The sequence below is a fragment of the Pleurodeles waltl genome, chromosome 5, assembly GCF_031143425.1.
Source record: "Pleurodeles waltl isolate 20211129_DDA chromosome 5, aPleWal1.hap1.20221129, whole genome shotgun sequence".
Taxonomy (NCBI): Eukaryota; Metazoa; Chordata; class Amphibia; order Caudata; family Salamandridae; genus Pleurodeles; species Pleurodeles waltl.
The window spans coordinates 746,833,686-746,860,783 of NC_090444.1; the positions used below are offsets into that span (position 1 = coordinate 746,833,686).

The window sequence follows — 27,098 nt, forward strand, 5'->3', positions numbered from 1 at the left end:
TACATTTGCTAATTATTTTTAACAGCTCACTGATCAATTCTGTCCTCTACAGGCACGCCTTCCTCTACTGAATTAACTCTGCACTCACCGATTTAATGAACCTTTCCGAAGCCTTCCCATTTCATATGATGTGCACAGCCAACCCCTGAAGTTTTTCATCCTTTTGGTTCATGCTTACATCATCAAAGCCATTTCCTTCTGTATTAATACCCTCATTTGACCTTCTGTGCTCTTTAAACAATTAATCCTCTGCTGCCCCTGTCCTCATAGTTTGAAGACTACAATTTTGCTACCATAAAAGTACCATTTTGGAATGGTGTGGCCTGTAGGATTCCTATTCCGATGTAGTGAGACACAATTTGAGGATAAAGCCACTGTATCTGGTGTATAGGTGTAGTAAATAATCCAGCTTTATTTCCATTTCAGAAAATGTTATTGATGACAGTATGAGACAGACGTTCAATTCAACTGGGGAAAATATAATGCAGACAACAAAAACCAGGAAGCTAAGGTATGCATGTATTAAACATACTTTTTTAATTTTAATGAGATTGATGAAGTTCTTACATTCTTCCACAAATGACCAGCAAAGTTAAGTAGTGTGATTATTATGCTGCTGTGCAAGCTATTACTAGGCATAGTCTTGAACCTACTAGTGAACCTACTAGGATAAAGTTGATATCTTCTCCAGCAAAATCCTGCAACCTTTCTTCACAATGTAATATTTATCTAATCAGTACAGTGTCATAATTCTGTTTTCCTATGTCTGTGTTCCAGTCATTTCTTTTGCTTTTCAGCAGTCTCTTTCCAAGTGTGCCTAAACCAATATTAGTGAATGTGCTTGCCTACTAAGGCTTTCTGGAGAGACATCCAGTTGCAGATTCCTTACCTTAGAATTTCCCCAGGTGTCAGCCTAGAGCAGTACCCCTAAGCACTGTTCAGTGGCGTCGACCGGCTCCACATCAGTTGTCGGTGTCGTGTGCGCCTGTGTTGCGGGTCCTATATAAGCTCCACCCTGATGGGCTGATGTTAGTTCTTTTCTTTCTGACCCAGCCAGTGCTGATCTGAAGAAAGAACTACCCGTCAGTTCCTTTTTGACTGGTCTTTTTCGACTTTTTGTTGAAGCTTTTTGCATAATCTACTCCTGGTGCGTCGAGGGGTGTCTTTGCGGAAGACTGGGTTCAAGCCCTGCGGGTCCTGTCACTGGGTGATGTCCATGACAGACCTGCACCTGGTGTGCCTTTTGGTGTCTGGACCACAACCTGAAGTTGTGCTCCGAGTGTCTGGCCATGAATCCGAAGGCTTTGAGGGAGCGGTCCCTAGAGCTGCTCGTTGCCTGGCGCTCGACTCCATTTAAGTCTTGATTGAGAGGAAGGTCTCTGGGTAGGTTGCAGAGTCCCTCCTCTTTGTCATCCAACTCCAAATCCTCAGGACGATAGGGAAAGTTGAGGCATAAGAAGTAGACGAAAGCGAAATGTTCTTCGACTTCACTTCATCCGTCAACCGACAAGATGAGGGAACAGGAGCGTTGTCGATCTAGCCCTTCCTCTGTGGAGCCTGTGTCTGGGCTGACTCTATACCTCCCAAAGTTTCCGGGACCCCTGCCCAACTTAAAGAAATCTATGAGACCAACCACCTCATGTTTGGGCTGTCCGACACCACTGGTGCACCTTCGGACCCTACGGAGTCAGTCCCTTTGGGTTCTACGCCGGCTACGTCAACAACTGGCTGTTGAAGGTGGGTTCATCCCAGGCTGTGGTCTTCCACCTCCAGACTATGTTAGACGACCTGCATTTGCTGGGGTTCACTTAACGTGCCAGAGTCACACTTGACTCCCTCTCAGACGTTCCCTTTCATCAGAGCTGTTCTGGACACAGTGCAGTTTTGGGCTTCTCTTCCTGAGCTGCAAGTCCAGGATATTCATGCTATGATACCGATGTTTCATCCTTTATCCTGGACTTCGGTGAGAATGGCTCTGAGGCTGCTGGGCCTCATGCCTCCTGAATCCTGCTGGTGACACATGCCAGATGGCATATGTGCGCTCTGCAGTGGAACCTGAAGTTCCAGTGGGTGCAGCGTCAGGGAAATCTCTCCAACATGGTCCAGATCTCGGAAGGAACTGAGCAAGAACTGTAGTGATGGTTAACAAACTGCGATTGGGTCAGAGGCAGATTCCTCTCCCTTCCCCAACCAGATCTGACAGTAGTGACAGATGAATCACTCCTGGCATGGGGCGGCCATCTGGAAGAGGTGGAGGTCTGAGCCATCTGGTCTCCGGCAGAGTCCAGACTCCACATCAGCCTATTGGAGCTCCATGTGATCAGACCAGCATTGAAAGCATTTCTTCCTTCTGTCATGGGAAAGGTAGTGCAGGTGTTCACAGATAACATCATTGCCATGTGGTACAGCAACAATCGGCATGGTGGGGTCGCAGACCCTTTGTCAAGAGGCGCTGTGCCTCTGGATGTGGCTGTAAAATCAGGACATTTTCCTGGCGGTTCAACATCTGACAGGCTCTCTGAACGCCAGAGCGGACAAACTCTGTTGACAGTACTTATTTGATCACAAATGGAGTCTCCAGCCGAAGGTGGTGCAAGGTCTCTTTAAGCAGTGGGGAGAGTTTTGGTTGGATCTGTTCGCCTCCTCAGAGACCTCGCAATACCAGTAGTGTTGTGCATTGGAGTTTTCAAGGTTGCAATCGCTTGGTGACGCTTTTAGTCTCAAGTGGAACTCAGGGCACCTGTATTCCTTTCCGCCCTTACACCTTCTGCCCAGGGTCAGCAAGAGCATCAAGAATGACCGGATCCAAGTAATCCTTATGGCTCTGAACGGGGCATGAAGAGTCTGGCATCCCAAGTTACTGAGCATGGCCATCAATCCTCTGATCAGGCTGCCTTTTCGGGAGGATCTTCTTTCGCAGCAGCAGGGGGAGGGTTCTCCACCCGAACCTATCCAGTCTCTGTCTTCTTGTGTGGGGAGAGCTTTTGACCTTCCGCCCGACGTCTATGACGTAAGCTTGACAGCCAGGCATCCCTCCACCAAAACAATATACTCCTGTCGGAAGAAATTTGTGGTATGGTGCACAGACAAGTCTGTTGACCCACTTTCTGCCCCTGTCTCTGAGGTCCTATTGTTTATCGTTTCTCTGGCCCAGCAAAGCTCTGCTATGGGCACTCTCAAAGGTTTTCTGTCTGCCATTTCTGCACTTTTGCGGTTGCCTGATCAGCCTTTCTTAATTAAGTCTCTTAGTGTAAATAGGTGCCATTAAGGCCTTAGTCTTATGTTTCCTCCATCTCCATTCATTATGCCCCAATGGGATATGAATTTAGTTTTGACATTTCTGATGTGTGCTCCTTCCGAGCCTCTCTACAATTGTCCTATCCAGCTTCTCACTTTGAAAACAGCCTTCCTTTTGGCCATTACATCTGCCCGCAGGGAGAGTGAGCTCCAGGCATTCTCATGTAAGCCACCCTACCTTTCAATCTATCCTGACAAACTGGTGCTTTGCACTAAAGCCCCCGTTCTGCCAAAAGTGGTTACGCCCTTCTATGTAGGCCAATCCATCACCTAGTTTACTTTTTACACACCCCTGCATCCTCCTAAGAAAGAGGAGAAATTCCACCGCCTGGATCTAAAAAGAGCATTGGTGTTCTACCTTAATCGTAACAAAGATTTCTGGGTGGATGATCAACTCTTTGTTGGTTATGTGGGTGCAAAGAAAAGTCTGCCATTCCAAAAGACAACCATCTCTAGATGAGTTGTGCTCTGCATTAAAATGTGCAAACCACTTGCAAAGAAGCAACCTCTGGAATATTTGCCTGCTCTTTCTACCAGAGCTAAAGCTGCAACTACTGCATTAGCACTTGGAGTTCCAGCCATTGACATCTGTCTTACAGCAACGTGGGCATCTGTGTACACGATTACCAAACACTACTTCCTGAACAGTCAGGTCTGTAGGGATGGGCACTTTACCTGTTCAGTCCTGCAGGACTGTCTAGTATGATTTTAGTTTGCAGACCCACCTCTGTCAATGGTATTGTTTGGGTATCTATTCTAAGGTAAGGAACCTGCAACTAGATGTCTGTCAGATGGACAAGCTACTTACCTTCGGTAATGCCTTAACTGGTAGAGAGCTGTAGTTTCAGATTCCTTACGCGCCCACACATCTTCCCCGCTCTGTGAACTGATTTCTAGTGACAGAGGCTCCCCTTTCAGAGCCGTCGTTTTTACACATCTGTGGTCCGTGTTCTTCATGTTTCTGCGGTTCTGGTTTGGAAAGTCGAGAAAAGAAGCTGACGTCAGTACGCCGGGGTGGGGCCTATATAGGACTTGCGGACCCTGAGCTGGTCGATGACACCTAACTGGCACGCAGGGGTTCTGCTCGAGAAAAATCTCCGGATCCAGACTGACGCCTGGGGAAATTCTAAGGTAAGGAATCTGAAACTAGATATTGTCTCTACCAGATAAGGCCTTACCGAAAGTAAGTAACTTGTTGTTTAGCTTCACAGCCAGAGTGTATAAAGAATGCAACAGCACATAACTTATTCCTTTGTTAACTTAAATAATTATAAATTATTTTGTCCAAGTGATTATTTTCTATCGAGGAGGGGACACACTTGTGGAAGATTCCTTCAGCGAATCAGCATTTATTGGATGATAATGGTCATCTCTGGCATCAACTGTTTCCCCCACCTTCTCTCTGCAACCAGTAGTGTTTCCAAAGCAAAAAGTAGGGGTACACCTTGGAACATGCGTGTCTGTCCCACTGTCCTTGAGCCTGTCTTACCTCTATCCATTACACCTTTTCTGGGAACTAGCAATTTTCAGCTGAGTGAATTGGCACCTAAGTACTGCCTGCTTCAGTTTGTGGTCTTCCTTTGAAGCCCTTCGGAGTTTCTTTCAAAGGTGCGTTTACTGGATTACTGGTGAGGCTCAAGGAGCCTGGATATAAAATAGCTTCTCCTTAATAGTGCTTTTAAGTTACAAAGAGCCATACCCAAGGCTCTGCCCAAAGTCTCCTGTCCAGGGTGCTGGTGTCATTTTTGTATTTGAATTCTGTTTTTTATTCTTAGCATTGTCATTTTGTGCTTTTATCTGGATTACTTTGTGTGCACGCCCTCTGCTCGTCCCTTAGTGGGTGATGTTGCACTGATTCCCCCTCTCCTCCCAACTATTCAGTCCCCTCCTGCTTGCCTCCTGTGCTTTGCAGTTATGCTCCAGTGATTCATTCCAGACCTCTTCTAAAACATTTAGTCTGTTTTGAATGTGTTCTGTGCTCCATGTTCTTACTCGAGTCATGTCAGTTGCCCTTTTCACACTGTGTCTGGCATACTCTACTAGAGCTGCTCAAATTGGTTCACAGCAGTGGATCTTTCATAGATTCAAATTCTTGAATCATTTCCCTTGGAAATGAGAATCACAGTGGCAGTAAAAGTCCTGACAGCTGTAAAGGCCATATACAGTTGTTCCCACTTTTTTAGTACCTCCATCTCAACCTCATTGGCTAAAGCTTGGGCCTTTAAGAAAGGGTGCTGTCCACCCCACCCCTCCTAGAAGACTTCACAACTCAGATTTTGTGGCATAAAAGTGAAAATGAGGTCCATAGAGGGGATGAGGGTGGGCCGCATGTGAATATATGAAATTTGCCAATTTGCCAACGCTGGAGAACCACAGTTACAGGTAAGTCATTTTTTCTCCAGCATGGGCTCTTACATAGATTGAAATGCTTGAATCTGAATAGTTAGCAGTGCTAACATTTCTATTCATTATATACATCAAAGGAGTATGGTGCGATCTAATGACAGGCTCGCCTTTGAATACATGATGGAATTGCCTTCCTCACTGCTGTATCACTGTCTGCAGTGACTTCCAGGCAATAATGTCTGGTGAACGTGTCTGCTCCTCCACTTGGCTGCCAAGTAAAATCTACAAAGTGCTGATGAGATGGCCATGCTCTGTGTGGATAGGGTTTAAGGGTTTGTCAGCACCTTTTTTTACAACCTGCTGTTTTCTTTTCACTTTCTTGTAATTTCTGTGGTCAGTGTAGTAAGCTTTGGCTTTCTATATAGAGCACTGAAATGAGGTACACTGTGCAAAGAGTCCTGTGGATCCCCAAAGGTTTATAGAGGCAGAATTAGATGGGTCTAGTGCCCTTTTTGTGGTATTGTGGGCTAGCAGCTAGGCTTACCAAGGAGTCGTGTTAAGCATTTGTTAGACTTATAGGCAATAAATGACACGCACTCAAAGAATAAACCTGAGACCCATTTGGAAAAATATCAATTACTTTTATATATGCTTTGAACCAAAGAACTTTGTTATAAGGAAAGCCGTTTTTAAATGAAAAATAAAACACAGTGCAATTTTCAGTCATCAATGTTAGCGCATGGGAGGAAAACTTGGAACCCCAGTTTTCAGGGTTTCAGGCTAGCACCGGGCTAGGTTCAGGTTGGTACCAAGTGTGCATTCAAGGTGGCGGCTGGGTGCCAAGGTCTGGGTCGGTGCCCAATGTTGGTCAATGGAGACTTGTTGGGGTGAGGGGGGGGGGGGGGGGTTTGAAGACATGCTGCTCCCAGGTAATGTCAGAGGGTGGTCTCCAGGGGTTGAGGCAAGCACCAAACTTACACCCTCAGCGGCACAGTGCAATGGTGGGCCTGGTGCAGTGTGCCAGCGCAACGTTGGGCGCTCGGAGACACGGGGTATCCGCCGCAGAGCTGCTTACAGTTGAGTAAAGCTGTGTTGGGGGTGGATCTCCTAGAGTTGAAGCCAGGACAATGGAAGGGGGGGGGAGGGGGAAGACAAGGCAGCACCAAATTTGAACACTCAGTGCACAGGGGTGGCCGGGTGCTCAGTGCCAACACGGCCTCTGGCTCCCAGAGTTAGTCAATGCAGGGGATCACTTTCAGAAATTGCCTTCAGGCTCCTGCTAGGGGGTCGGGAGAGGTCAACCCACAGCTGCCTAAGTATGTTAAGATGCCAGGGCTTGTAGTGACACCAACGGTCTCTCTTCCCAAGGCCCAGGGGATCCGGGTGCAGAGTATCCTTTGGCGTCAGAAGCAGCTTACCCAGCAGGTTTCTGTGAGGGGGAGACCTTGGATATAGGCTGCAGGTGTTGCTGTGGAGCCCGGCAGGGTCAGCCCACGATGGACTCTGGGTCAGAGACGCTGGGGAACCTTCACTGGACTGATGGGCCACTTGGTCTCGGGCCGTGGACGTCTGGTGCAGAGGTGGTTCAAGGCAATGGTTTTGTGGTTCCTCAGACAGACTTCTTTCTTCTTAAGAGATGTTTCTTTTAGACAGATCCGCTGTCCACTGGAATGCTTGTTCTTTATTGAAAGCAGGCAATCTTCCCCAGGCTTTGGAGGTCGCTGGGCTTCAGGACAGTTATCTTCTGGGTGTAGGTTTATTTTAAGGCTTAAGACAGGCCAGTAGTGCTGGAGCCAAGTCAGTTGGTTTCTTCAGTCTTATCTTTGGGCGACTTATGTTTTGTCAGGCTCTTATTAGGTTGACAGGAATTTGATTCTAGGGTTCAGGGGTGCCACCTAAATAATTAATTTAGGGGTGTTACATTGAGTGCCAGGTGGTAGCAAATGGGCTACTCTCCTTTAGGGTGACTACACCCTTCCTATGACCACCACTTTGGGAAGTAGCATAGCCCTAACCCTAATTCCTTTCATGCAAGATGGAGGAATTTAAAAAGTAGTATCCACTTCAGCTTGTTCACCGAAGGGGTGGGACTGGCATGAAGCGGACACTCCTCCTCATTTACCTAATTTTCCAATTTTTACCTACTGCCAAAAGTCGGGTCAGGAACTGGGGGTCACCGTCCTCCACCATTTGGAGAGGCTGGAGTCACATTTCAAAGGCGGCAAGGCCTTTGATGCTCCTGGCCCTGTAATGTCCATCCTGCCTGGAAGAGGAAGTCGCACCTTTGTTCGGAGCCCTCGAGAGCATTGTCTCTCACCTCAGGGGGCTAGAACTGTCCAAAGTGGCTGTACTGGTTCTGACCAGCCAGTTCCCACTCTCGGAGATGGTAAGTTTCTAGGGGGCATGCCTAAGGTGCCCTCTGAGTGCATGTATTAATAAATCCATCACTGGATTCAGTGAGGGTTTATTAATACGAGATGTTTGATAGCAAACATCCCTATTGTCAGTGAAGCCATCATGTAGCTGGGGAACTCGTAATGACCAGTGTCCAGCACATGTACTTAAAATGGCTGCACTGTTCGCTTACTATTTCTGAAAATTGACAAAGACCTAGCAGGGACATTACTGCTCATGCAGGTATGCCCTCACATGTAATATAATGCGCTCTGCTTTTAGGGCTGGAAGGCATGCCAAAGGGATGACTTAAATATATTGCATGCAGTGTTCAGAGGATAGGGCACACAGATTGTGTATGCCATGTCATGTTTTCATTTTAGGTCTGCCCAAGACCCGCAGCCTGTAAAGGCAACACTATGTGCACTTAGTGAGAGGGTCCCTGAGGGTGGCACAATCTGTTCTGCAGCGCTCAGGGGCCTTCCTTTAGTACCCCATGCCCTAGGTACTTGGGGTACCATTTACTAGAGACTTACAGTGCCAATTAAAGGTTTGCCAGTTGGGGAAAACAACTGTGCAGTTTTAGGGAAATATATTTGGCACTAGGAACCTGTTTAGCAGGCACCCAGTGAACTTTCAGTCGAAATGGCATCAGAAACGGGGCAAAAAGTGTGTGTGTGTGTGTGTGTTGAGGGGGGCTTGGGGGACACCATGTCAAAGGAGGCACTTTTCTACATTGTTTCTTCTGCTGTGCTAAATTGCACAAATCTAGGACTACGTTTCTGAAATGCCATGCCCATTGGACTAACCATGATGTGCAATGCTTCCCCTTCTTTTTCTAAATGTCTCTTTGCAACCTTCGTATTGAATGAACACTAGCACTGAGACCCAATCTACTCAATATTTACGTTAAGCCAGTAGCTCAGTTAACCCCAAAAAGAAGTGTCTTCTTCAATAATTTTATAGATGGTACCCTGCAGGGCACCTCAGTGGACTCTACAGCACCTGCTCTTTATGAGAGTTTTGAACACTGTATGCACAAAACTGGATGACCTCTTATGCCCTAAAATTGACTTTGGATAAAACTAGTTCTCTGTTGTACTATGAATTAGATGCCTTGTACTCTTCCCACAGTCTCTTTGCTCTCTCATTCTGATTCTCCACCTGCTGGATAGTCTGGTATTAGGAACCTAGGGTTCCATTTTGACAGAGGTTTATCTCAAATGACCCAACTAAATAGATTGGCATACATGTGTTCCTTAGTTTTGAAAATGCTCAGTTACTGCCTCTTCTTCGAGCCATTCACAGACCTTGATTGTTCAGGCCACTATCCTAAGTCTTTTAGACTATGGGAATGTTCTTTTATTGGCTTCTCATGACTATGTAATCAAATGCCTTTCCTGCATTCAGACTACTACCGTGCATCTGGCTCTCTTTCTTTCAGTTCATCCTCTTCTTCTACTGCTCTTAACAAATTGCACTTCCTTCCTTTTCTAAAAAGGATTGATTTGAAGTCTCTCTGCATTGTCCATGGGGCCTTCTGTTAGGTTGTCCGTGCCTACCTGAGGGACAAGTTTAATCGTTACTGCCTTGGTTGTTATTTGCGCTACTCGGATGCCTTCCCCTTGAGGTATCCTAAATTCAAACTTTGACTTGGTGATAGGGTATTCACTGTACAGGCCTCTAGTCTCTGGAATAACATGCCTACTCTTCGGAGGGTCTCAGACCGTAGTCAATTAGGAAGTTGCCGAACACGTGGCAGTTCACCTTGTAACAGAGTATATAGATGGGGAATGGAGCTGTTTCTCAGTGCCATGACTCCTTTCAGGTAATCATGCGCTCTAGAGATGTTTGTAATGATTGGATTGTACTTGCTATGTTAAACTTCAAATAAAATCTACTTAAAAATACTGTTTGAGGTTTTCCTGTTTTTATGATGATAGAAGGCGATTGTTGCAGCTACGCACGCATCTCTATGTTCCATGTTTAACAGAGACCCATCGGTGGTGCCAAGATAGTAGAAGTAGGTTAAATTGCTTTATTTGTTTAGTTCTGTTCAGATAGAAGTTGGACACCTAAAGTGTAATTAGGGCAGTGCTTTTTCAGCTGGACTTGTCGGATTTTGAAAGATTGCTTTGGAGAGTACTGGTTAATTGAGGTGAAATTCAGTCTGTACTTTAGGTATGTATTAGAGTTTAGTCCTTATTATGACTTGGCCTGTCTTTTGTACATTTCAGTAAAGGTTCTCTGGTGTTAAAAGCCTGAGTCTTGATAAATCTCCCTGCTGATATGGCTGGGAGGAATACAGTGTCCCATGTTAATTACTTTATTGTTGACTTGTGAATAGGCTCAAATGAATCTGATCAGTGGTTGCTCGTTCCTAGGCTCCTGTTGGTGTTCTATTTGGTGGGAAGATTTAAACAAAGGAACTAGTGTAGAGCATTTAAAGAGCATCAAAACTAGTGAAGAAATCCACATCACTCAAGAAATCGGAGACAACTCCAGAAACCCCACAACACTCAAGAGATCCGACACCACTTTATAAAAATAGACTGTACTTTCACACATTGCAGCGAAAAAGGTCCACCAGAGGACTCTTTAGATATAGAATTTACAAGGCATAATAAATCAAAGCTTTTCACTCTGCCGCAAGCACGGATTGGTAGATTGAACAAACTTGACACTTAACCTTTACACCAAAAAGGTGGGCTAGTTGTTTTGTGGTCACTTACTCACCAACTCCCGGGGGACCAGCAAGTTCCTCAAAGGAAGTTAACTCAGCAGATGAAGCTGTCTTCAGTCAGTTTGAGGCACTTTTATCCATTGCAGTGGTTTCTTAAGGAAGTAGTCCTGATGCAAGGGATGAAGAATGCTGAAGATGTTGAAGGATGCTGTTAATGCAGTACATTTGGTGGAGGTCCTCCTATAGCTACACCCTGGTCCACCAAGAGTGGTGAGGCAGTTCTGGTTAACAGAGTCAAACTCCCTCTGAAATCCTCCATGCTGGTAGAAGTCCAGTCGCCACTGGCCTGCTAGTTACTCTGTATCATGGTCACACTCAAATCCTTACCTAGACAATGATGCATCTTCTGAGTGACAAAGCTGTGCTCGGCGAGCTCTGCTACCTTAATCGCCTGAGTTCTGATCATTGGTGCTGCACGGTTGAGGTTGGCAGCCGTCTGAAAATTCTGGGCTACCAACTTGCCCCAGCAGGCTTCTCAGATGTTGTGGCCCTGTCCTGTGAATAGGTCAACCAACTGATCTTTGAAGTCTCTTTGCTTTGGCTGGGCTCTGGAGACAACTTATCCTTGAGCAGGGTACAGCAGTCAGAGCCCCTCTTCTTTGCTGGGCACCAGGTTCATCAGTTGCAGTCCATGCCTGTGTAGCCTCTCCGCTGGTTCCACGATGCAGCAGGGCAGTCCTTCGGACCTTTTTCTCGTCCAGTTGAGATCTGAGTTGTGAGTGCCACAGGTGGTGCATTTATGCTCAAGTGCCCTTAGGATAGACATGGACAGTAGCCATTGGGCTGCTAGGTTCCCTTGTCCTGATAACCACTTCCTGCAAAGTGTGGCATCTGGCTATTCCAGGATGAACTATTCTGTCTTCTCACAACATGGACGAACCCCTCTCTCGGGGTCTAGAGCTCCCTAGCCCAACCCAGAGGAGTGACCAAGTCTTCCACAGTAAAACAGTTTCACATTTTTACTGCTAGACCATAAAAAATATGTTCTGCTTGTGGGAAACCCGCAATGAATTTTGTTTTCGGAGAGGCTGGGGACCAGGTTGGCACTGTTGGCCCACTTCAACACTGACTAGGAGGCTCGGGTGCAATGATGCAGTCTGGCGGTGGTTTTGACGGTCCGGAGTCCTTTTCAGCAGTTCTTGGGTGCCTGCAAGGATGCAGGGGAGCAGCCCTGCTACTCCACGGAAAATCCCTGATCCGAGGGTGAAGACTTGCAGTCTTCCCAGGCTTTTGGAAGCTTCAGCAGCTGGAGGATGACATGACTTTGCCACCATTGTTGGGAAGTAAGCAGGCAGGTTGGCAAGGTTAGTGCTGAGTCAGTCACCAGTCTTCAGTCCTCGCTTTTGCGTCTCTGGAGTGTCCTTCAGGCCAGCGGGATCTGATTTCCTAGTGCTAAGGGCTACCCTAGATACTGAATTTACGGGCTTTTCAGGCAGAGCAGGGTAGTAGTCAATGGGCTACTTACTGCTAGGGTTACTGCACCCCCTAAATAACTCCTTCCTGTGGGAAGTGGGCATAACCCTGTCCCAGGGTTCCTAAATCTGTCAACACCAAGATGGCAGATTTCTAAATGTTGTGTCCAAACAACCGGCTCACCTTAGGGGTGGGACTGAACTGAGGGGTGGACACACCTCTCTGACTACTAAATTTCCTATCTGTCCAGGTGCTAAATGGGCCTTGGGGCATTGCGGTTGGCATCTCTCCTTTGAGTGAAGGCAGATCTGCATACAAAAGACGGTAGGCTTCTTTGAAGCCCCCTTCCCTGGAATGCAGATTCACAAGTCATCCTGTTGGGTGAGGTGTGTAAACACCTCTCCCAGAGCAAGCTTTGTTTCTGACTGCCTGAGAGAAAAGGCTCTCACCCTTGGGGTCTGGTGGTGGCAGGCTGGCTAAAACTAGTCAGTCTGCACACTGGTAGTTGGTAGATTTCCAAGGGGCACCTCTAAGGTGCCGTCTGGGTGCATGTATTAATAAATCCATCACTGGCATCAGTGAGGATTTATTAATAGATGTTTGACACCAAGCATCCCTATTTTTATTGAAGTCATCATATAGCTGGGGAGTACTTAAAATGGGTTCCCTGGCCACTCAGTATGTCTAAGAAGTGGCAGACCTAGCAGGGGCATATCTGCTATAGCAAATATGTCCTCATGTGATATAATACACCCTGCCTTAGGGCTGTAGGGCCTGCTAGAGGGGTGGCTTACATATATTGAATGCAGTTTTAAAGGACATGGCCCACAGGCGGTGTGCCCTGTCATGTTTTCACTTTTAACTGCACCAAGACATGCAGTCTGCATGTACTAGGTGAGGAGCCCTAAGGGTGGCACAATACTTGCTTCAGTCCTTGGGGACCATCTTTGGTACCCATGCCGTGTGTACCAGGGGTACTATTTACTAGAGGCTTAGAGGGGGACCAAAGGTTTTGCCTTTTGGGAAACAATTGCACAGTTTTAGGAAAAGAGATCTGGCACTGGGGACCTGTTTAGCAGGAACACAGTGCCCTTTCAGTCAAATAGCATTGAATACCAGGCAAAAAGTGAGGGTGACCATGGCAACTCGGGTCATTTTCCTGCAAAAGCCAATGTAACATATGCATTTTGGGTTCAGGGCTCTAGGCACCGAGGTCTAGTTAGCAGGCTTCAATGCACACTTGTAGGCTGCTGGCTGAGTGTATGGTGTAGACCTATAGGTTAGGCAGCCTATACAGAGTGCAGGCAACCTTTAGTGATAGTGTAGGTGGTTCTAGAAAACCAGAGCGCTCATAAGGGTAGGTATGGAGAGCAGCTAAGGCTTATCCAGGTAGGTGTAAAGCGGTTGCAAATACCATGCAAGTCAGATGTGTGTGTACACAGACACACACAGACACACACACAATTATTGCAACACACACACAAAACACACACACACACTCAACACACACACTTATTGCAACAGACACTCTAGAACTAACCTTGGTATATCTTCTAGCCGGAGATATGAACATACAAAAATATACTTAGCAACAGGTTAGAAAAGGTATAAAATAACATGGGCCCTATTTGGTGGTGGGGGGATGTTGCAAACCATATACTAAAGGGGGTGGGGGGAACCTTATACTTAAAAAAGGGAATGTTAAAATCACTTCCAACCCATACTACCACCCAAGGAACCTTATGATTGAGGAAGTACGAAAACCCCAAAGGTAAGATCCCCCAGTTGCTCGTGTGCAGAGTTGTAACCCCGGGTCAATGTCCATGGAAAAGCATGGGGAAGTCACGGTTGGAGTGTTCGTGTTTTAGAACCCTTCCAAAGGACACCAAGGAGACCCATTGGGACAAGGGAGTTTGGATAATGCCCCCACCCACGGAAACCCAGAACAGTGGTCTGCCTACACCAGGAAGCCCAGGTACATAGGGGTGAAGTTGTGTCGGAACCTCCTGTTGAACTCAATGGGGGCATGGGTTGTCCAGCTGCTGCAGTGACCTGTGAACCAGGTCAGTGGAACCCAGGTGTGGATTCCTGAAGAAGAGGACCTAAGGAAAGCGGGTACAGAGTCCATACCACCCAGACAAAAGGTAATAAGCAGCTGTTGACTTGGCCTTCACTACAGGGTAATCCCCAAACTTTTTGCCACCCCCTCTTGTTTTCTGAACAACTTTTATTGGCCTTTAGGAGTCTGGAATGCTTTAGCACTGCTAACCAGTGCTAAGTGCTAGTGCTCTCTCCTTTCAACATGGTGAAATTGGCTTACACCCAGGTCAGAGTTTTAGTTTACGTGTAAGTTACATTTAAAGTGGTACTATGTGTACCCTGGATCTGTAAATTAAATGCTACTTGTGGGCCTCCAACACTAATTGTGCCTCCCATTTTAGGGCCCTCATAAACATGTCTGAGGCCTGCCATTACAGCTTGTGTGTGCAGTTTTAAACTGCCCTTTCGGCCTGGCCCAGTACATTGTGTTTCAGGCCGACACCTTCCTTTTTAATACATATCGGTGACTGCTAGGATAGACCTTAAACAGCCATTAGGACAGGGTACAGTGTGTTTAAAAAGATGAACATCTACTTTTAAGGATTACATGTCCTGATGGTGAGAAATTGTTAAATCTGTGTTTCAATTTTGCAAAGCCTACCTGTCCTATTGTATTATCATTAGGTTACCTTATTATTATTTTAATAATTTATATGTTCGATGGCATGTGTAGCTGCAGCCCGCCATCTAGTGTTGGGCTCGGAATGTTACAAGTTGTTTTTCTTCGAAGAAGCTTTTCGAGTCACGAGATCGAGTGGTGACTCCTCTCGGTGATAGTGCATATGGGCATTGGGTCCTTTGTTAGATTGTTTTATTTCCGCTGTCGGGTTTGGACTTGTTTCCTCTCGCACTGGGACTTTTCGGTTCGGTATACTCTACACTTTTCTAAACTTTCTATAAAATGTCAGTATAGATTTTGATCATGTATTCTTACTGTCGGTAGCCGATCCGATCATAATCATTGGATTCAAATCGACGCCCTTAAGGGCGATTGCACCCTTTCTGGGCCTTCTTCCATACATTATTTAATCGAATAATGTAAGCTCATGGCACATACTCCGTTTCGTTTCTGTCCTCGGTGTCACGCAAAATTCCCTTACACCAATCAACATTTGGTGTACAATCTTTGTTTGCCTCCCGAACACAGAGAAGAGGCCTGTTACGCTTGCAGATCGTTTCGATCCAAAAACGACTCTTTGGGACCGGAGAGCACGTCTGATGGAGCAGGTGTCCAAGTCGGCAGAACACGTGCAAGAAGAAGAGCAGTGTGTAGCAGTTTTCATCGAGGACTGCCATCGAGACTCAGATGGGGACATCTCACCAGCATAGTACGTGAGTACAGCAGGCCCCTCACACCAAACAAAGGCAATAAAAAAGACTCCTACATTGGTCTTCGGTTCTCCACTGCCTTACGGCCATGGTCGGACCTGAAAAATAACTTTGGAAGACCAACCCTCGGGTTTGGCACCTAAGCAGAAGACCACAGTGCAGTCAACACATACCAAACAGTCTGCCGCACCTATTTCGGTGCAGAGTTAAAAATCTAACTCTTCTGCTTCGGAGCCGAAAAACTACCACTTTTGAAGCTGACAATTTCAGTGCTGGTTAAGCATTCCACCAAAATTTCGGAATCTACAGATACTGGTGGTAAATGTTCTTCAATTACTGAGGAGTCTTCGGAGATTCAACCCATTTTAGAGGTTATGGATGCCAAACAAAGAAGGGTCCATGTGCACAAGGAGACAGGGAGGATTATTGCATCTCTTCCTCAAGCAACCAAAAGAAAATTTACTTTTCAAGAGACTTTAGATGCTGGGCCTCCACCACCTAAAGTCAGTAAATAAAAGGAGAAGCAAAAGACAATGTTACCTCAGTCTTCACCACCTCACTCTCCTTATCTTCCTATTTCACCACCAACACCACCCTCACCTACACATTCAGCACAGTTTTCACCACAGGCCTCCTATATCACCACATGAGGATGATTTCACTGATACACAAAATGATGTAGATCCACGGGATCTACATGATACACATCCTATTTTATCTAGCGACCGGATTTGTATCCAGCAAGACCATCTCCTCCTGAGGACACAACTGCCTATAATCAGGTTATAGCCAGGGCAGCAGCATATCATAATATGCAGTTACATACTGATCCCATCAAGGATGATTTCTTGTTCAACCCATTAGCATCTACTCATAAGTCTCCCTATGCTTCCAGGCATGCTTAGACATGCTGAAGATATATTTAAAGAACCAGTAAAAGCAAGAATTATTACACCAAGGGTAGAAAAAAATATCAACCAGCACCATCTGACCCAGTTTTTATTAGAGCACAATTACCACCTGACTCTGTAGTAGTGAGTGCAGCAAGGAAAAGGGCTAATAGTCAATCTACAGGAGATGCCCCTCCTCCAGATAAAGAGTCGTAAGTTTAATGCCGCGGGTAAGAGGGTGGCTATTCACTCTGCTAATCATTAGAGGATTGCAAACTCTCAGGCACTCCTTGGAAGGTATGACAGAGATCATTGGGATCAAATGGAAGATTTATTGCAATATCTTCCACCAGAGCACTAAAAAAGGGCAACAAATAGTCACAGAAGGGCAGGCTATTTCTAATAATGCTATTAGATGTGCTACTGATGCAGCTGATACAGCTGCAAGGGGCATTAACGCCAGCATAATCATTAGAAGACATGCATGGCTAAAGGCGTCCGGATTTAAACCGGAAATTCAACAAGCATTTCTTAACATGCCCTTTGACAAACAACATCTATTTGACCCAGAGGTGGATACCACAATAAATAAAGTGAAAAAAGATTCAGAAACTGCCAAAGCCATGGGTACTTTATATACCACACCTACTAGAGGTAATTTTCAAAGACCACAGTTTAGGGGTGGTTTCAAAACAAAACATCAACCACTGAACCATCCACCTTACTACACAAACAAGGAACAAGCTTCTATATTAGGGGCTCATTCAGAGGGTCATATAGAGGATCTCAGTATAGAGGAAGGGCTAAACCAACCAATTCCAGAGGTTCCTCTACATCAACAAAGCAGTGACTTATTAAACATCCCCACAGACCATACATCTCTGTGGGAGGAAGACTGGTGAATTTCTACTCTCAATAGCAAAACATAACTACAGATCAATGGGTTCTATCAAGTATCCAACATGGTTATTGCCTAGAATTCATCTCTACTCCACCAAACATTCCCCCTTGTGCACATAGAATAACTCAGGAACATCTTACTCTCTTAAAACAAGAAGTACAATCACTAAAGAAATAGTACCTATATCCCAACAGGGATCAGGAGTATACTCACTATACTTCCGTATACGAAAGAAAGACTGTACACTCAAACCAATCTTAGATCTCAGGCCACTCAAGCTATACATTCGATCAGAACACTTTCATATGGTCACTCTACAAGATGTCATTCCCCTATCATAGAAACAGGACTACATGACAACATTAGATCTCAAAGATGCTTGCTTTCACATTCCAATACATCCAGCACATCGAAAATATCTAAGACTTGTAATAGCAGGAAATCATTACCAATTCAAGGTATTACCCTTCGGAGTAACAACAGCACCAAGGGTAATCACCAAAAGTCTAGCAGTGGTTGCAGCATTCTTCAGAAGACAACACATACATGTCTTTCCGTATCTGGCCGACTGGCTCATAAAAGCCAATACAATTCAAACCTGTCAACAGCACACACATATACAGTGGACACTACACAACCTAAGATTTACAACCAATTATCAAAAATATCACCTGCAGCCAGCACAAATACAATAATATCTGGGAGCAATTCTGAACACTAAATCGGCATTAGCATAAACAAACTCAGTTGAGAATTCAAGCTTTTCATCATATCATATATATCTCAACTGCAATACAACCACATTTACAAAGTGAAGTTGATTTTGAAACTATTGGGTATGATGGCATCATGCATAGCGATTGTATCCAATGCGTGCCTAAACATGAGACCACTACAGCAGTGTCTCTCGCAACAATGGTCTCAGACACAGGATAATATTCAAGATCTAGTGTTGTTGGACCGCCAGACTTATCACTCTGCAATGGTGGAATCACACCAACCTATTAAAAGGGCGGCCCTTTCAGGACAGTGTGCCATAGACCATAATCACAATAGATGTTTGAATGATTAGTTGGGGAGCACATCTCAAGAACCTTGCTATACAAGGGGAATGGGACTCCATTCAACAAACTTATCCCATAAACCATTTTTGAATTACTAGTAGTGTTTCTAGCACTCAAATCTTTTCAAACACAAATCAAACAATCAAGACAGTGTTGATAAAGACAGACAGCATGACCACAGTGTATTATCAGCAAAAACAGGGAGGGATACGCTCATCTCAATTATCCATTTTGGCACAGATAATTTGGAAATGGGCCATTCACAATCACATTTAACCATTAGCAGAGTATATTCCAGGAATACACAATCACATACTTCCAAATGTGGGGAACCACAGACATAGACCTCTTCACCACAAGCGAAACGCAAAATGCCTAAACTTTGCATCCAGGCACCCACACACTCAATCCAGTGGCAATGCTGTATGGATAGGTTGGTCAGGGATATTTGCTTACGCTTTTCCGAATCCCACTAATTCCATTTTTGGACAACAAAAACCGTCACTCCTCCCTCACTATGATACTCATAGCTTCCATGTGGGCACGTCAACATTGGTACACAACACTATTGGAGCTGTCTGTAGTACCACATCACCAGCTTCCAAACAGACCACACCTTTTGACTTAGAATAAAGGTCAAATCAGGCATCCCAATCCCAGTATGCTCAGCCTGGAGATTTGGCTCCTGGGGTCATAGAATTTGTCTGTCTTCAGCTTCTAGCTGAATGTATGGATATTCTAAAGGAAGCCCGCAAACCTACAACTAGACAGTGTTATGCAGGTAAATGGAAACACTTTGTATATTACTGTCAGCCCAAAAACATTAATCCACTCAAAGCATCAGTACAGGATATTGTCTATTTGCTTCATTTACAAAACGCAAATCTTGCATATTCCTCTATTAAAATCCATTTAACAGCAATAGCTGCTTACCTCCAAAATGGACAGCATAATTATCTGTTTAGGATTCCTGCTATAAAAGCTTTTATGGAAGACCTTAAAAGAATGGTTCCACCTAGAGCTCCACCAGCTCCTGCCTGGAATCTTAATATCGTATTCACAAGACTTATGAGTCCACCATTTGAACCCATGCATTCTTGCACTCTACAGTTTTTGTCATTGAAGGTTGCTTTCTTAGTAGCAATTACTTCCTTAAAAAGAGTCAGTGAATTCAAGCATTCACCTTAGAAGAACCTTTCTTTCAAATTCACAAAAATAAAATAGTCTTTAGGACAAGTCCAACATTTCTACCAAAAGTGTTTTCACCATTTCATATCAATCAGTCAGTGGAAGTACCAGTCTTCTTTCCACAGCCAGATTCAGTTGCTGAAAGAGCTCTTCACACCCTAGATGTTAAAAGAGCTCTCATGTATTATATAGACAGAACAAAAGATTTCAGAAAATCCAAACAACTCTGTGGCTTTTCAACAGCCTCACAAAGATAATCCTGTTTAAAAAACTGGGATAGCATGATAGATAATCAAATGTATACAAACTTGCTTTCTTGAAGCCAAAAGACAGCTGCCAGTAACTCTAAAAGCTCATTCCACTAGGAAAAAAAGGGGCTTCAATGACATTCTTACGCAATATACTAATGGCAGACACATGTAAAGGAGCCCACATGGTCTGCACCACAAACATTTACTAAATACTACTGTGTGGATGTATTATCTCGCCAACAAGCAAATGTTGGACAGGCAGTGCTTAAGACAGTATTTCAAACTACTACAACTCCTACAGGCTAGCCACCGCTTATTTTCGGAGGGAACTGCTTTACAGTCTATACAAAGCATGTGTATCTGCAGCTACAAATGCCGTAGAATGGAAAATGTTACTTACCCAGTAGACATCTGTTCGTGGCATGTAGTGCTGCAGATTCACATGTACCCTCCCTCCCTACGGAAGCCTGTAGCCATTGTGGTACTTTATTTTGTAAATATGTATCTACATTGCCTGGGCATATAATTTCTTTACTATATATGTACATATACACTTATACACTCTTTACTTCATCCTGCTGCGGGAAGCAATCTAACAAAGGACTCGATGCCCATGCACACTCACAAAAGGAGGAGTCACTCGATCTTGTGATTTGAAAAGCTTCTTCGAAGAAGAACAACTTGTAACACTCCGAGCCCGACACTAGATGGCGGATTTATGCAAAGCATGTGCATCTGCAGCACTACATGCCACAAACAGATGTTTACTGGGTAAGTAAAATTTTCCTTATAATTTATCTTTATAATTCTATAATACTGTAATTACTTTTTAATTATTCCCTTATTATTAAGCGATAATTTTAAATTTGGAGCAGGTCCAGAGGTTGAGTTTGGTGCCTAAAGAAGTGCAATTTAAAGCTCTGTTTAATTTTGAAAATGCCACATTTAGCAAGTTGGCATTTTCTTGCCCCAACCATTTAGTGTGTGTAGCCAATATCCTGGGTCTCATGACCAGGTATAGTTGACAGATGGTGTTTGTCTCACTGTCTAGGAGCAATGTACTAAGGGGGAGTATGTGTTGGCGGGATGGGCCATCTCTGACTTGATGAGGGGAAAAGGTTGTTGCTACCACACTTGCACATCACAAAGGCTCTTCTTTAGCACACTCTTAAAGGGTTTGACACAAGTCTTTTGTACGTCCAGACAAGCTAGGACCAGGGCAGGGAGGCATGAAATTCTAAGCACCTCTGTGGGGGTGGAAACCTCCAGAACATTCTAAATAAAAGCTGGCACCAGTATAAATAGTGGACCCTCAGACCCAACTCTGAAGTGCACCTCTGGACCTGTGCAAGTCTCAGAAGGTCTGCCACTTGGCTGCCCTGCAGAGCAGAGGAGCAAGAATGACTGGACCTCCATCTAGCACCCAGGACCACCAGATTGACTCCAAGGGCTTGTTAGATGGATTCCTGCAGAGAGCCTCAGGGCCAGAAAAGACTCAAACCAAGTTGAATCCAGTATCTGGATTCTCTCTGCTATGAGTCTTGCCTCCCAAGTTGTGCCACCTCAGTCCTGGCCCATTGGAAGGGGGCCTGAATGTGCACTGCCAGAGCAGCTGTGGTTTTCACCAAATCCTGAGCAAAGCTCCAGAAAGCCTCACCTCACAGTTATTGAAATTGACTCATAGCAATTCAAAGCCTTGCTGTCCAGCTGCCGGCCTGTCAGATCCCACCACATAAAGCCTCACAAAGTTTTGCCTCAGCTTCACCTGAAGCGTGACACATCCAGACACAGGACCTCTGATTGCAGACCTAAGCTCCTCAGAATCTATGCCAGATGCAAAGCAATGCTGCGCTGACTGCAGCCCAGCATTTACGGTACTTTGTTCAGTGGGCCTAGCTTGGTCCATGTATCTGTCCTGCACTACATCATGGTCGATCTGAACTTGTGACTTTTTCTCGGTCCCACACGACCAGATGACCATAGTGGATGCTTTATATGTTTGTGCACTGTGTTTACCCAGAACCTATAAAATGCTTGTCTGCAGTTCTACTAACTGGATTTCTGTCATTTTAGTCTTAATGTATTAAATTTTACTCTTCATCTAAATTGGTGTGCATTTTTTCATGTGGTATTTTCACTTAATTAAACTTTGAAGTGTTGCATAAATACTTTACATATTGCTTCTCAGTTAAGCCTGACTATTATTGTGCTAAGCTACTAGAAGATTAGGTGCAGGTTAATTTGAGGTTCCTTGCGTTTCACCCTGACAAGAATGAGGGAGTGCTACTTTAGTAGAAGTTGATCCCTCTCAACCAATAACTTAGTTTCTTGCAGCAACTAACCTTTATCCTGGTAGTTTTTATCTAAGTGAAAGATCCTCCAAAGGCCATTTGCATGGGTGTGGTCAGTCCCAGATCACTGTTCCACTGTTAAGTCCATACTCTGTAGGAAAGAGAACCACCACAAGAGCTAGGGGTTCTCTCCTCTAACCTGCATCAACCATCTAAGATGCCTGTAGTCAGGTAGAACTCTGAAGTGAGCTCTAAACAGGTAGGTTCTCAGCTTATTTGGAGACAAAAACACAGCAAAGGCTTCCCTACCAGTGGCGCGCTAACATTGGTTTCTGGGGAGGGGTTGCCTGCTATTGAAGTCAACTGGCTGATCCCGGTCTAAATCATTTACCTGTGACAACACTGCCCCCGTCCCACGTTCAGAGGCATCTGTCCGCACAGTGATTTCCTTACTGAAATAAGGTGCCTTCAGCGTGGGTGCTGAGCACAGAGCTTCCTTTGGGGTGTCAAAAGCTTTTGACATTGCTCAGTCCAGAAGAATTTTCTGGGTTGCTTCTTGGAGGTAAGTAAAGTTAGTGGTGCCACTGTGGTACCATTCTCCTTCCCAAATCTCCTGTAGTACCCAGTCAGACCAAGAAAGGCTCTGACATGAATCTTAGTTTTAGGAGTTTCCCAGGACAGAATTGTCTGGCTCTTGGGTTGAAGCCGCTGTACATGGCCTCCCCCAACTTGGTGGCTCGGGTACACAACTGAGCCCTGCTCTATCTGGCATTTGATTCGCCTGGATAGTCAGGCCTGCGTGCTGCAGGCCAGAAGTGTTTCCTTGAGGTGGACCAAGTGATCTTCCCAGGTAAACCTAAACACAACTATATCATCCAGAATAGCTGCACTGAAAGTCTCCAAACCTGAAAGTACTTGACTCACCAACCACTGGAAGGTGACAAGTGCGTTTTTCCAAAAGGACATCACTTTGAATTGGAAGTAGCCTTCAGGTGTAGAAAATGCAGTCCTCTGTTTGGCTCCTTGTCTGCCAATACCCGGTGTCAGCTCAAAGGTACTTTGGAATTGGGCTTGGGCACCAGTACCACTGGGCTTGCCCCTGGAGTGGTCGAGGGCTCAATCATCCCCAGCTCCAACATCATGATGCAAACTCAGCCTTGATGTTGCCCTTGACTTAGAGAATCTGTATATCTTACTCTTGACAGGCAAGCTGTCACTGGTGTCCATGCATTGGTACTCCATATTGTTCGACCTGGAAACAAAGGAAACATTCAAGCAAACTGTTTCAGTAACTGATAGCAGTTTCTTTGTTGCTGTTCTGTCAGGGTGGAGGAAATAACTACCCTTCCACACTTCCATCAAGACGTCAATGAGAGTTCCACTCTCTTCCTGTCCTCCATCTGTCACCATCAACATGGTGATGTCTACCCTGTCATGGTGCAACTTGAGCCTATTCACATGGGTGATCCTGTGAGAGCTTCTGGGGTACCCAAGTCTACTAGGTAGGTGAATTCCCCCTTCTTCTCTATTAAGGGGTGTAGGAAGCTGGCTCTCTACATAGTGTACTAAAATGAAGTATACTGTGCATAGAGTCCAGTGGATCCCCAATTGGTATTGCAGAGGCAAAAGTAGATAGAACTAATGCTGTACTTGTGGTAGTGTGGGTGAGCAGTTAGGCTTTTCAAAGGTTAGTGCTAAGCATTTGTTATACTCACAGAGGCAATAAATGAGACAAACACTCATAGATTAAATCGGAGGCCAATTTAGAAAACTAACAAATCTTTTTATTTATGTTTCAAAGCCAAGACCTACGTAATAAGGTAGACCTTCAAGCATAAATACTTGGCAGTTTCAAAAATTTACAGTGCAATTTTCAAAGTTCTCTTAATGTTATCCCACGGATGGAAAACAATGTTCAGCAAACACAAGGTTAACAACGACTTACGAAGCCAGTCTCGGGGAGTTAAGGTAAGTACTGGGCACTGAACTGAACCACACAAACAGGTCACACCAGGCAACACTGGGGTGGTTGGTGCAGTAAGGCGTCGGGTGCCCAATGGTTCCTATGGGAGATTGGCCCTGTGACAAACAAGCTGCTGTTCTGTCTGGAAAGCCAGTCGGGAACAACAAACTGGTAGGCAGTAGACTTGGAGTGCTCTGGCACGTAGGTACAACTTTGGTCCTCTTCTCATGTGTCCAGGGGCGACGGATGCAGTGGTGTCTTTTGGTATCAGGTCTTCTCTTCTGGGAGCACCCGCTGTCAGGTGGGGTCCTGTGAGTTGAGGCTGCAGGCATCATGGGGGAGTCTGGCAGGGGTAGACCCAGGGTGGACTCAAGCTCTCAGGAGCTGGGGCGACAGTCTTGGCACTGATGACCCACCTTAGCTGGGGTCATGGGCCACAGATGCAATGATTGCTGTAGGTGATGGGTTTCTCTCACCACCATGCTATGGGAGAGGGTGCATGCATGTAGCGGCTGCAGTGGACTTGGATGAGTCCAGGAGGGGGGGCACTCAGGTGGCCTTAGGCTCAGGACAGCTGGGGTGCACTATTGGCACCATTGGTGGGCTTCTCAGTGGGTTGAGGTCTTCTGGTGCAGAGGTCACTTTAGGTGTCTGCTTTCCAGGCTGTAGAATCCTTGTTGGATACTTCGACTGAGGAGGACCTCTGCTCACGTGAGTGAGTCTTTAGAAGGCAGGCAGACTTCCTGGGTTTCTTAAAGCTGTAGAACAAGTCTTTTTGTGTTGAGTCGGATGAGGTTAACAGGCAGGCCAGAAGGGCTGGAACCGGGTCAGCGGTTCCTTCTTCCTCTCCCACAGGGTTTTCTCTTCTTTGTCCTTCTTCGTAAGTAGTCAGGATCTGAGTTCTGAGGTTCAGGGGTGCCACCTTAATACTAAATTTAGGGGTGTTCCAGGGACTACCAGGTGGTAGCCAATGGGCTGATCACCTTTAGGGTGCCTACACTCTTCTTATGACCACTTCCACTGGAATGTGGGCATAATCCTAACCCTAGTGGCCTAATTTCATCCAAGCAAGATGGAGGAATTTGAAAAGAAGTGTCCACTTCAGCTCTTTCACCTAAGGGATGGGACAGGCATGAAGTGGGCACTCCTAATTTAACTAATTTTCCCGCCAGTGCTGGGGCCAAAAGTGAGGTTAGCACAGGCGGTTGGTGATCTCCGCCATCTGGAGACATCTGGTTGCATTTCAAAGGTGGCAAGGCCTTTGAAGCTCCCCACCCTGGAAAGTCCACCCTGCTCTAGACTAGTTGTAATCACCTCTGCACAAAGGCGGCCTTCTGGGCCTCTGAAAGCAATAGTCCTCACCTCAGGGGCCAGAACCCGGTCTAGGGTGGTTGCACTGGTTTGTACTAGTAAGTGAACACACCAATAGCTGGATATGTTTTCAAGGGACACCTCTAAGGTGCTCTCTGTGTACATTTATGAATAAATTCATCACTGGGGTCAGTGAGGGTTTATTATTCTGAGATGTTTGATACCAAACATCCCAGATTCAGAGAAGCACTAATGTAGATGGTGAACTTGTAATGACCAGGGTCCAGCATGTACATTTAAAATGGCTTCCATGTGCACTTACTATATCTCTGAATCGACAGTCATAGCAGGGGTATATCTGCTCATGCATACATGTCCTCATATGTGCCTGGATGCACTCAGCTTTAGGGGTGACTTACGCCTGGCACACGCAGTGATAGGCGACCTGGCACATGGGTGTGTGAAAGGTCGTGCTTTCCATTTAGCCTTCACCAACACATGCAGTCTGCAATGGCAACACTGTATAGGTTAGGTGAGGGGTCCTTGAGGGGGTGGCACAATTGGTGCTTCAGCCCACAAAGACCTTCCTTAGTTCCCCAGGCCCCTAAGTACCAGAGGTACCATTTACTTGAGACTTACAGTGGTAGCTAAAGAGTTTGCCAATTGTGCAAAACTGTGCAGTTTTGGGTAAAGAGATCTGGCAATGGGGACCTGTTTATCAGGGACCCATTGCACTAACGTTCAAAGCCACATTCGAAACCAGGCAAAAGGGAGAGGGCTAACCATGGCAAAAAGGATGATTTCCTTCAAGGGGTATGGTTCAGTCCCCTTGCCCTATAGCAGTCTGGGTGCCACAAGCTCCAGTACCTACATCAGTTGTCCTGATTGGTACTCAACCCTGGTGGCCTTTTGGTTGTACCAGTGCTTCGCAAGTTCCTAGCTGGCCATCAAATTCTTAGTCGCCTTCATGTACTCAAAAATCTTTGAGCGAAGGCAAAACACATAGTCCACTATGTCCTGTCCTGCTTTAGTTGTTTGCAGGGTTTCAACCAACACTCTCCAACCAAGCTTAGGGGGACCCCTTACAGGGTATCCAAAAAACAACTCAAATGGACTGAAGCAGACTCCTTTTTGGGCGTCCTGTAAGCAAATTGCAGGCATGGGTAACCACAGAATCATGCTTTTAATGTTTTTGTTGAACCTCTCAGCTAGACCATTACCTTGGGGATGTTGGTGGGGGAGGTTGAATGTGCCATTTTGTCCTGCATTTACCCACGCAGAGGTTTCAAAATCATTGCCCTCAGACGCTCTACTCGGATGGCAGGGGTCACAGCTACTTTATTTAGGCAAGTAGCTCTTCCCCACTCAGTCAGCCACAGCCATTGGGTGTGACTTTGTGACATTGTCAGCATTGACAAATTCCTGCACTTCCTCTTGTAGGATCTGATCTGGGGAAACCAGTTTAGCCATGGTTATACTGGCACCTGTATCCCTCAGAGTCTTCACCTCCACCCCTCTGATTTTTAATCACTGTTGGTATTTCTCCATACTTGGAGGTCAGTAAGCCAAATGTTCAATGATCTCCCCATACATGGACAACAAGGTGGGCCTCTATGT

At 45.5% G+C, this 27,098-nt stretch overlaps 1 protein-coding gene across 1 annotated transcript in view; it reads left to right on the forward strand.

Moving 5' to 3' along the window:
- BUB1 (BUB1 mitotic checkpoint serine/threonine kinase) overlaps nt 1-27,098 on the forward strand; it is a 640,511-nt gene that overhangs the window by 275,158 nt on the left and 338,255 nt on the right. The window contains exon 17 of the mRNA XM_069234708.1: nt 427-511. Coding sequence (XP_069090809.1) covers nt 427-511 — 85 coding nt within the window. The remainder of the gene's footprint in view (nt 1-426; nt 512-27,098) is intronic.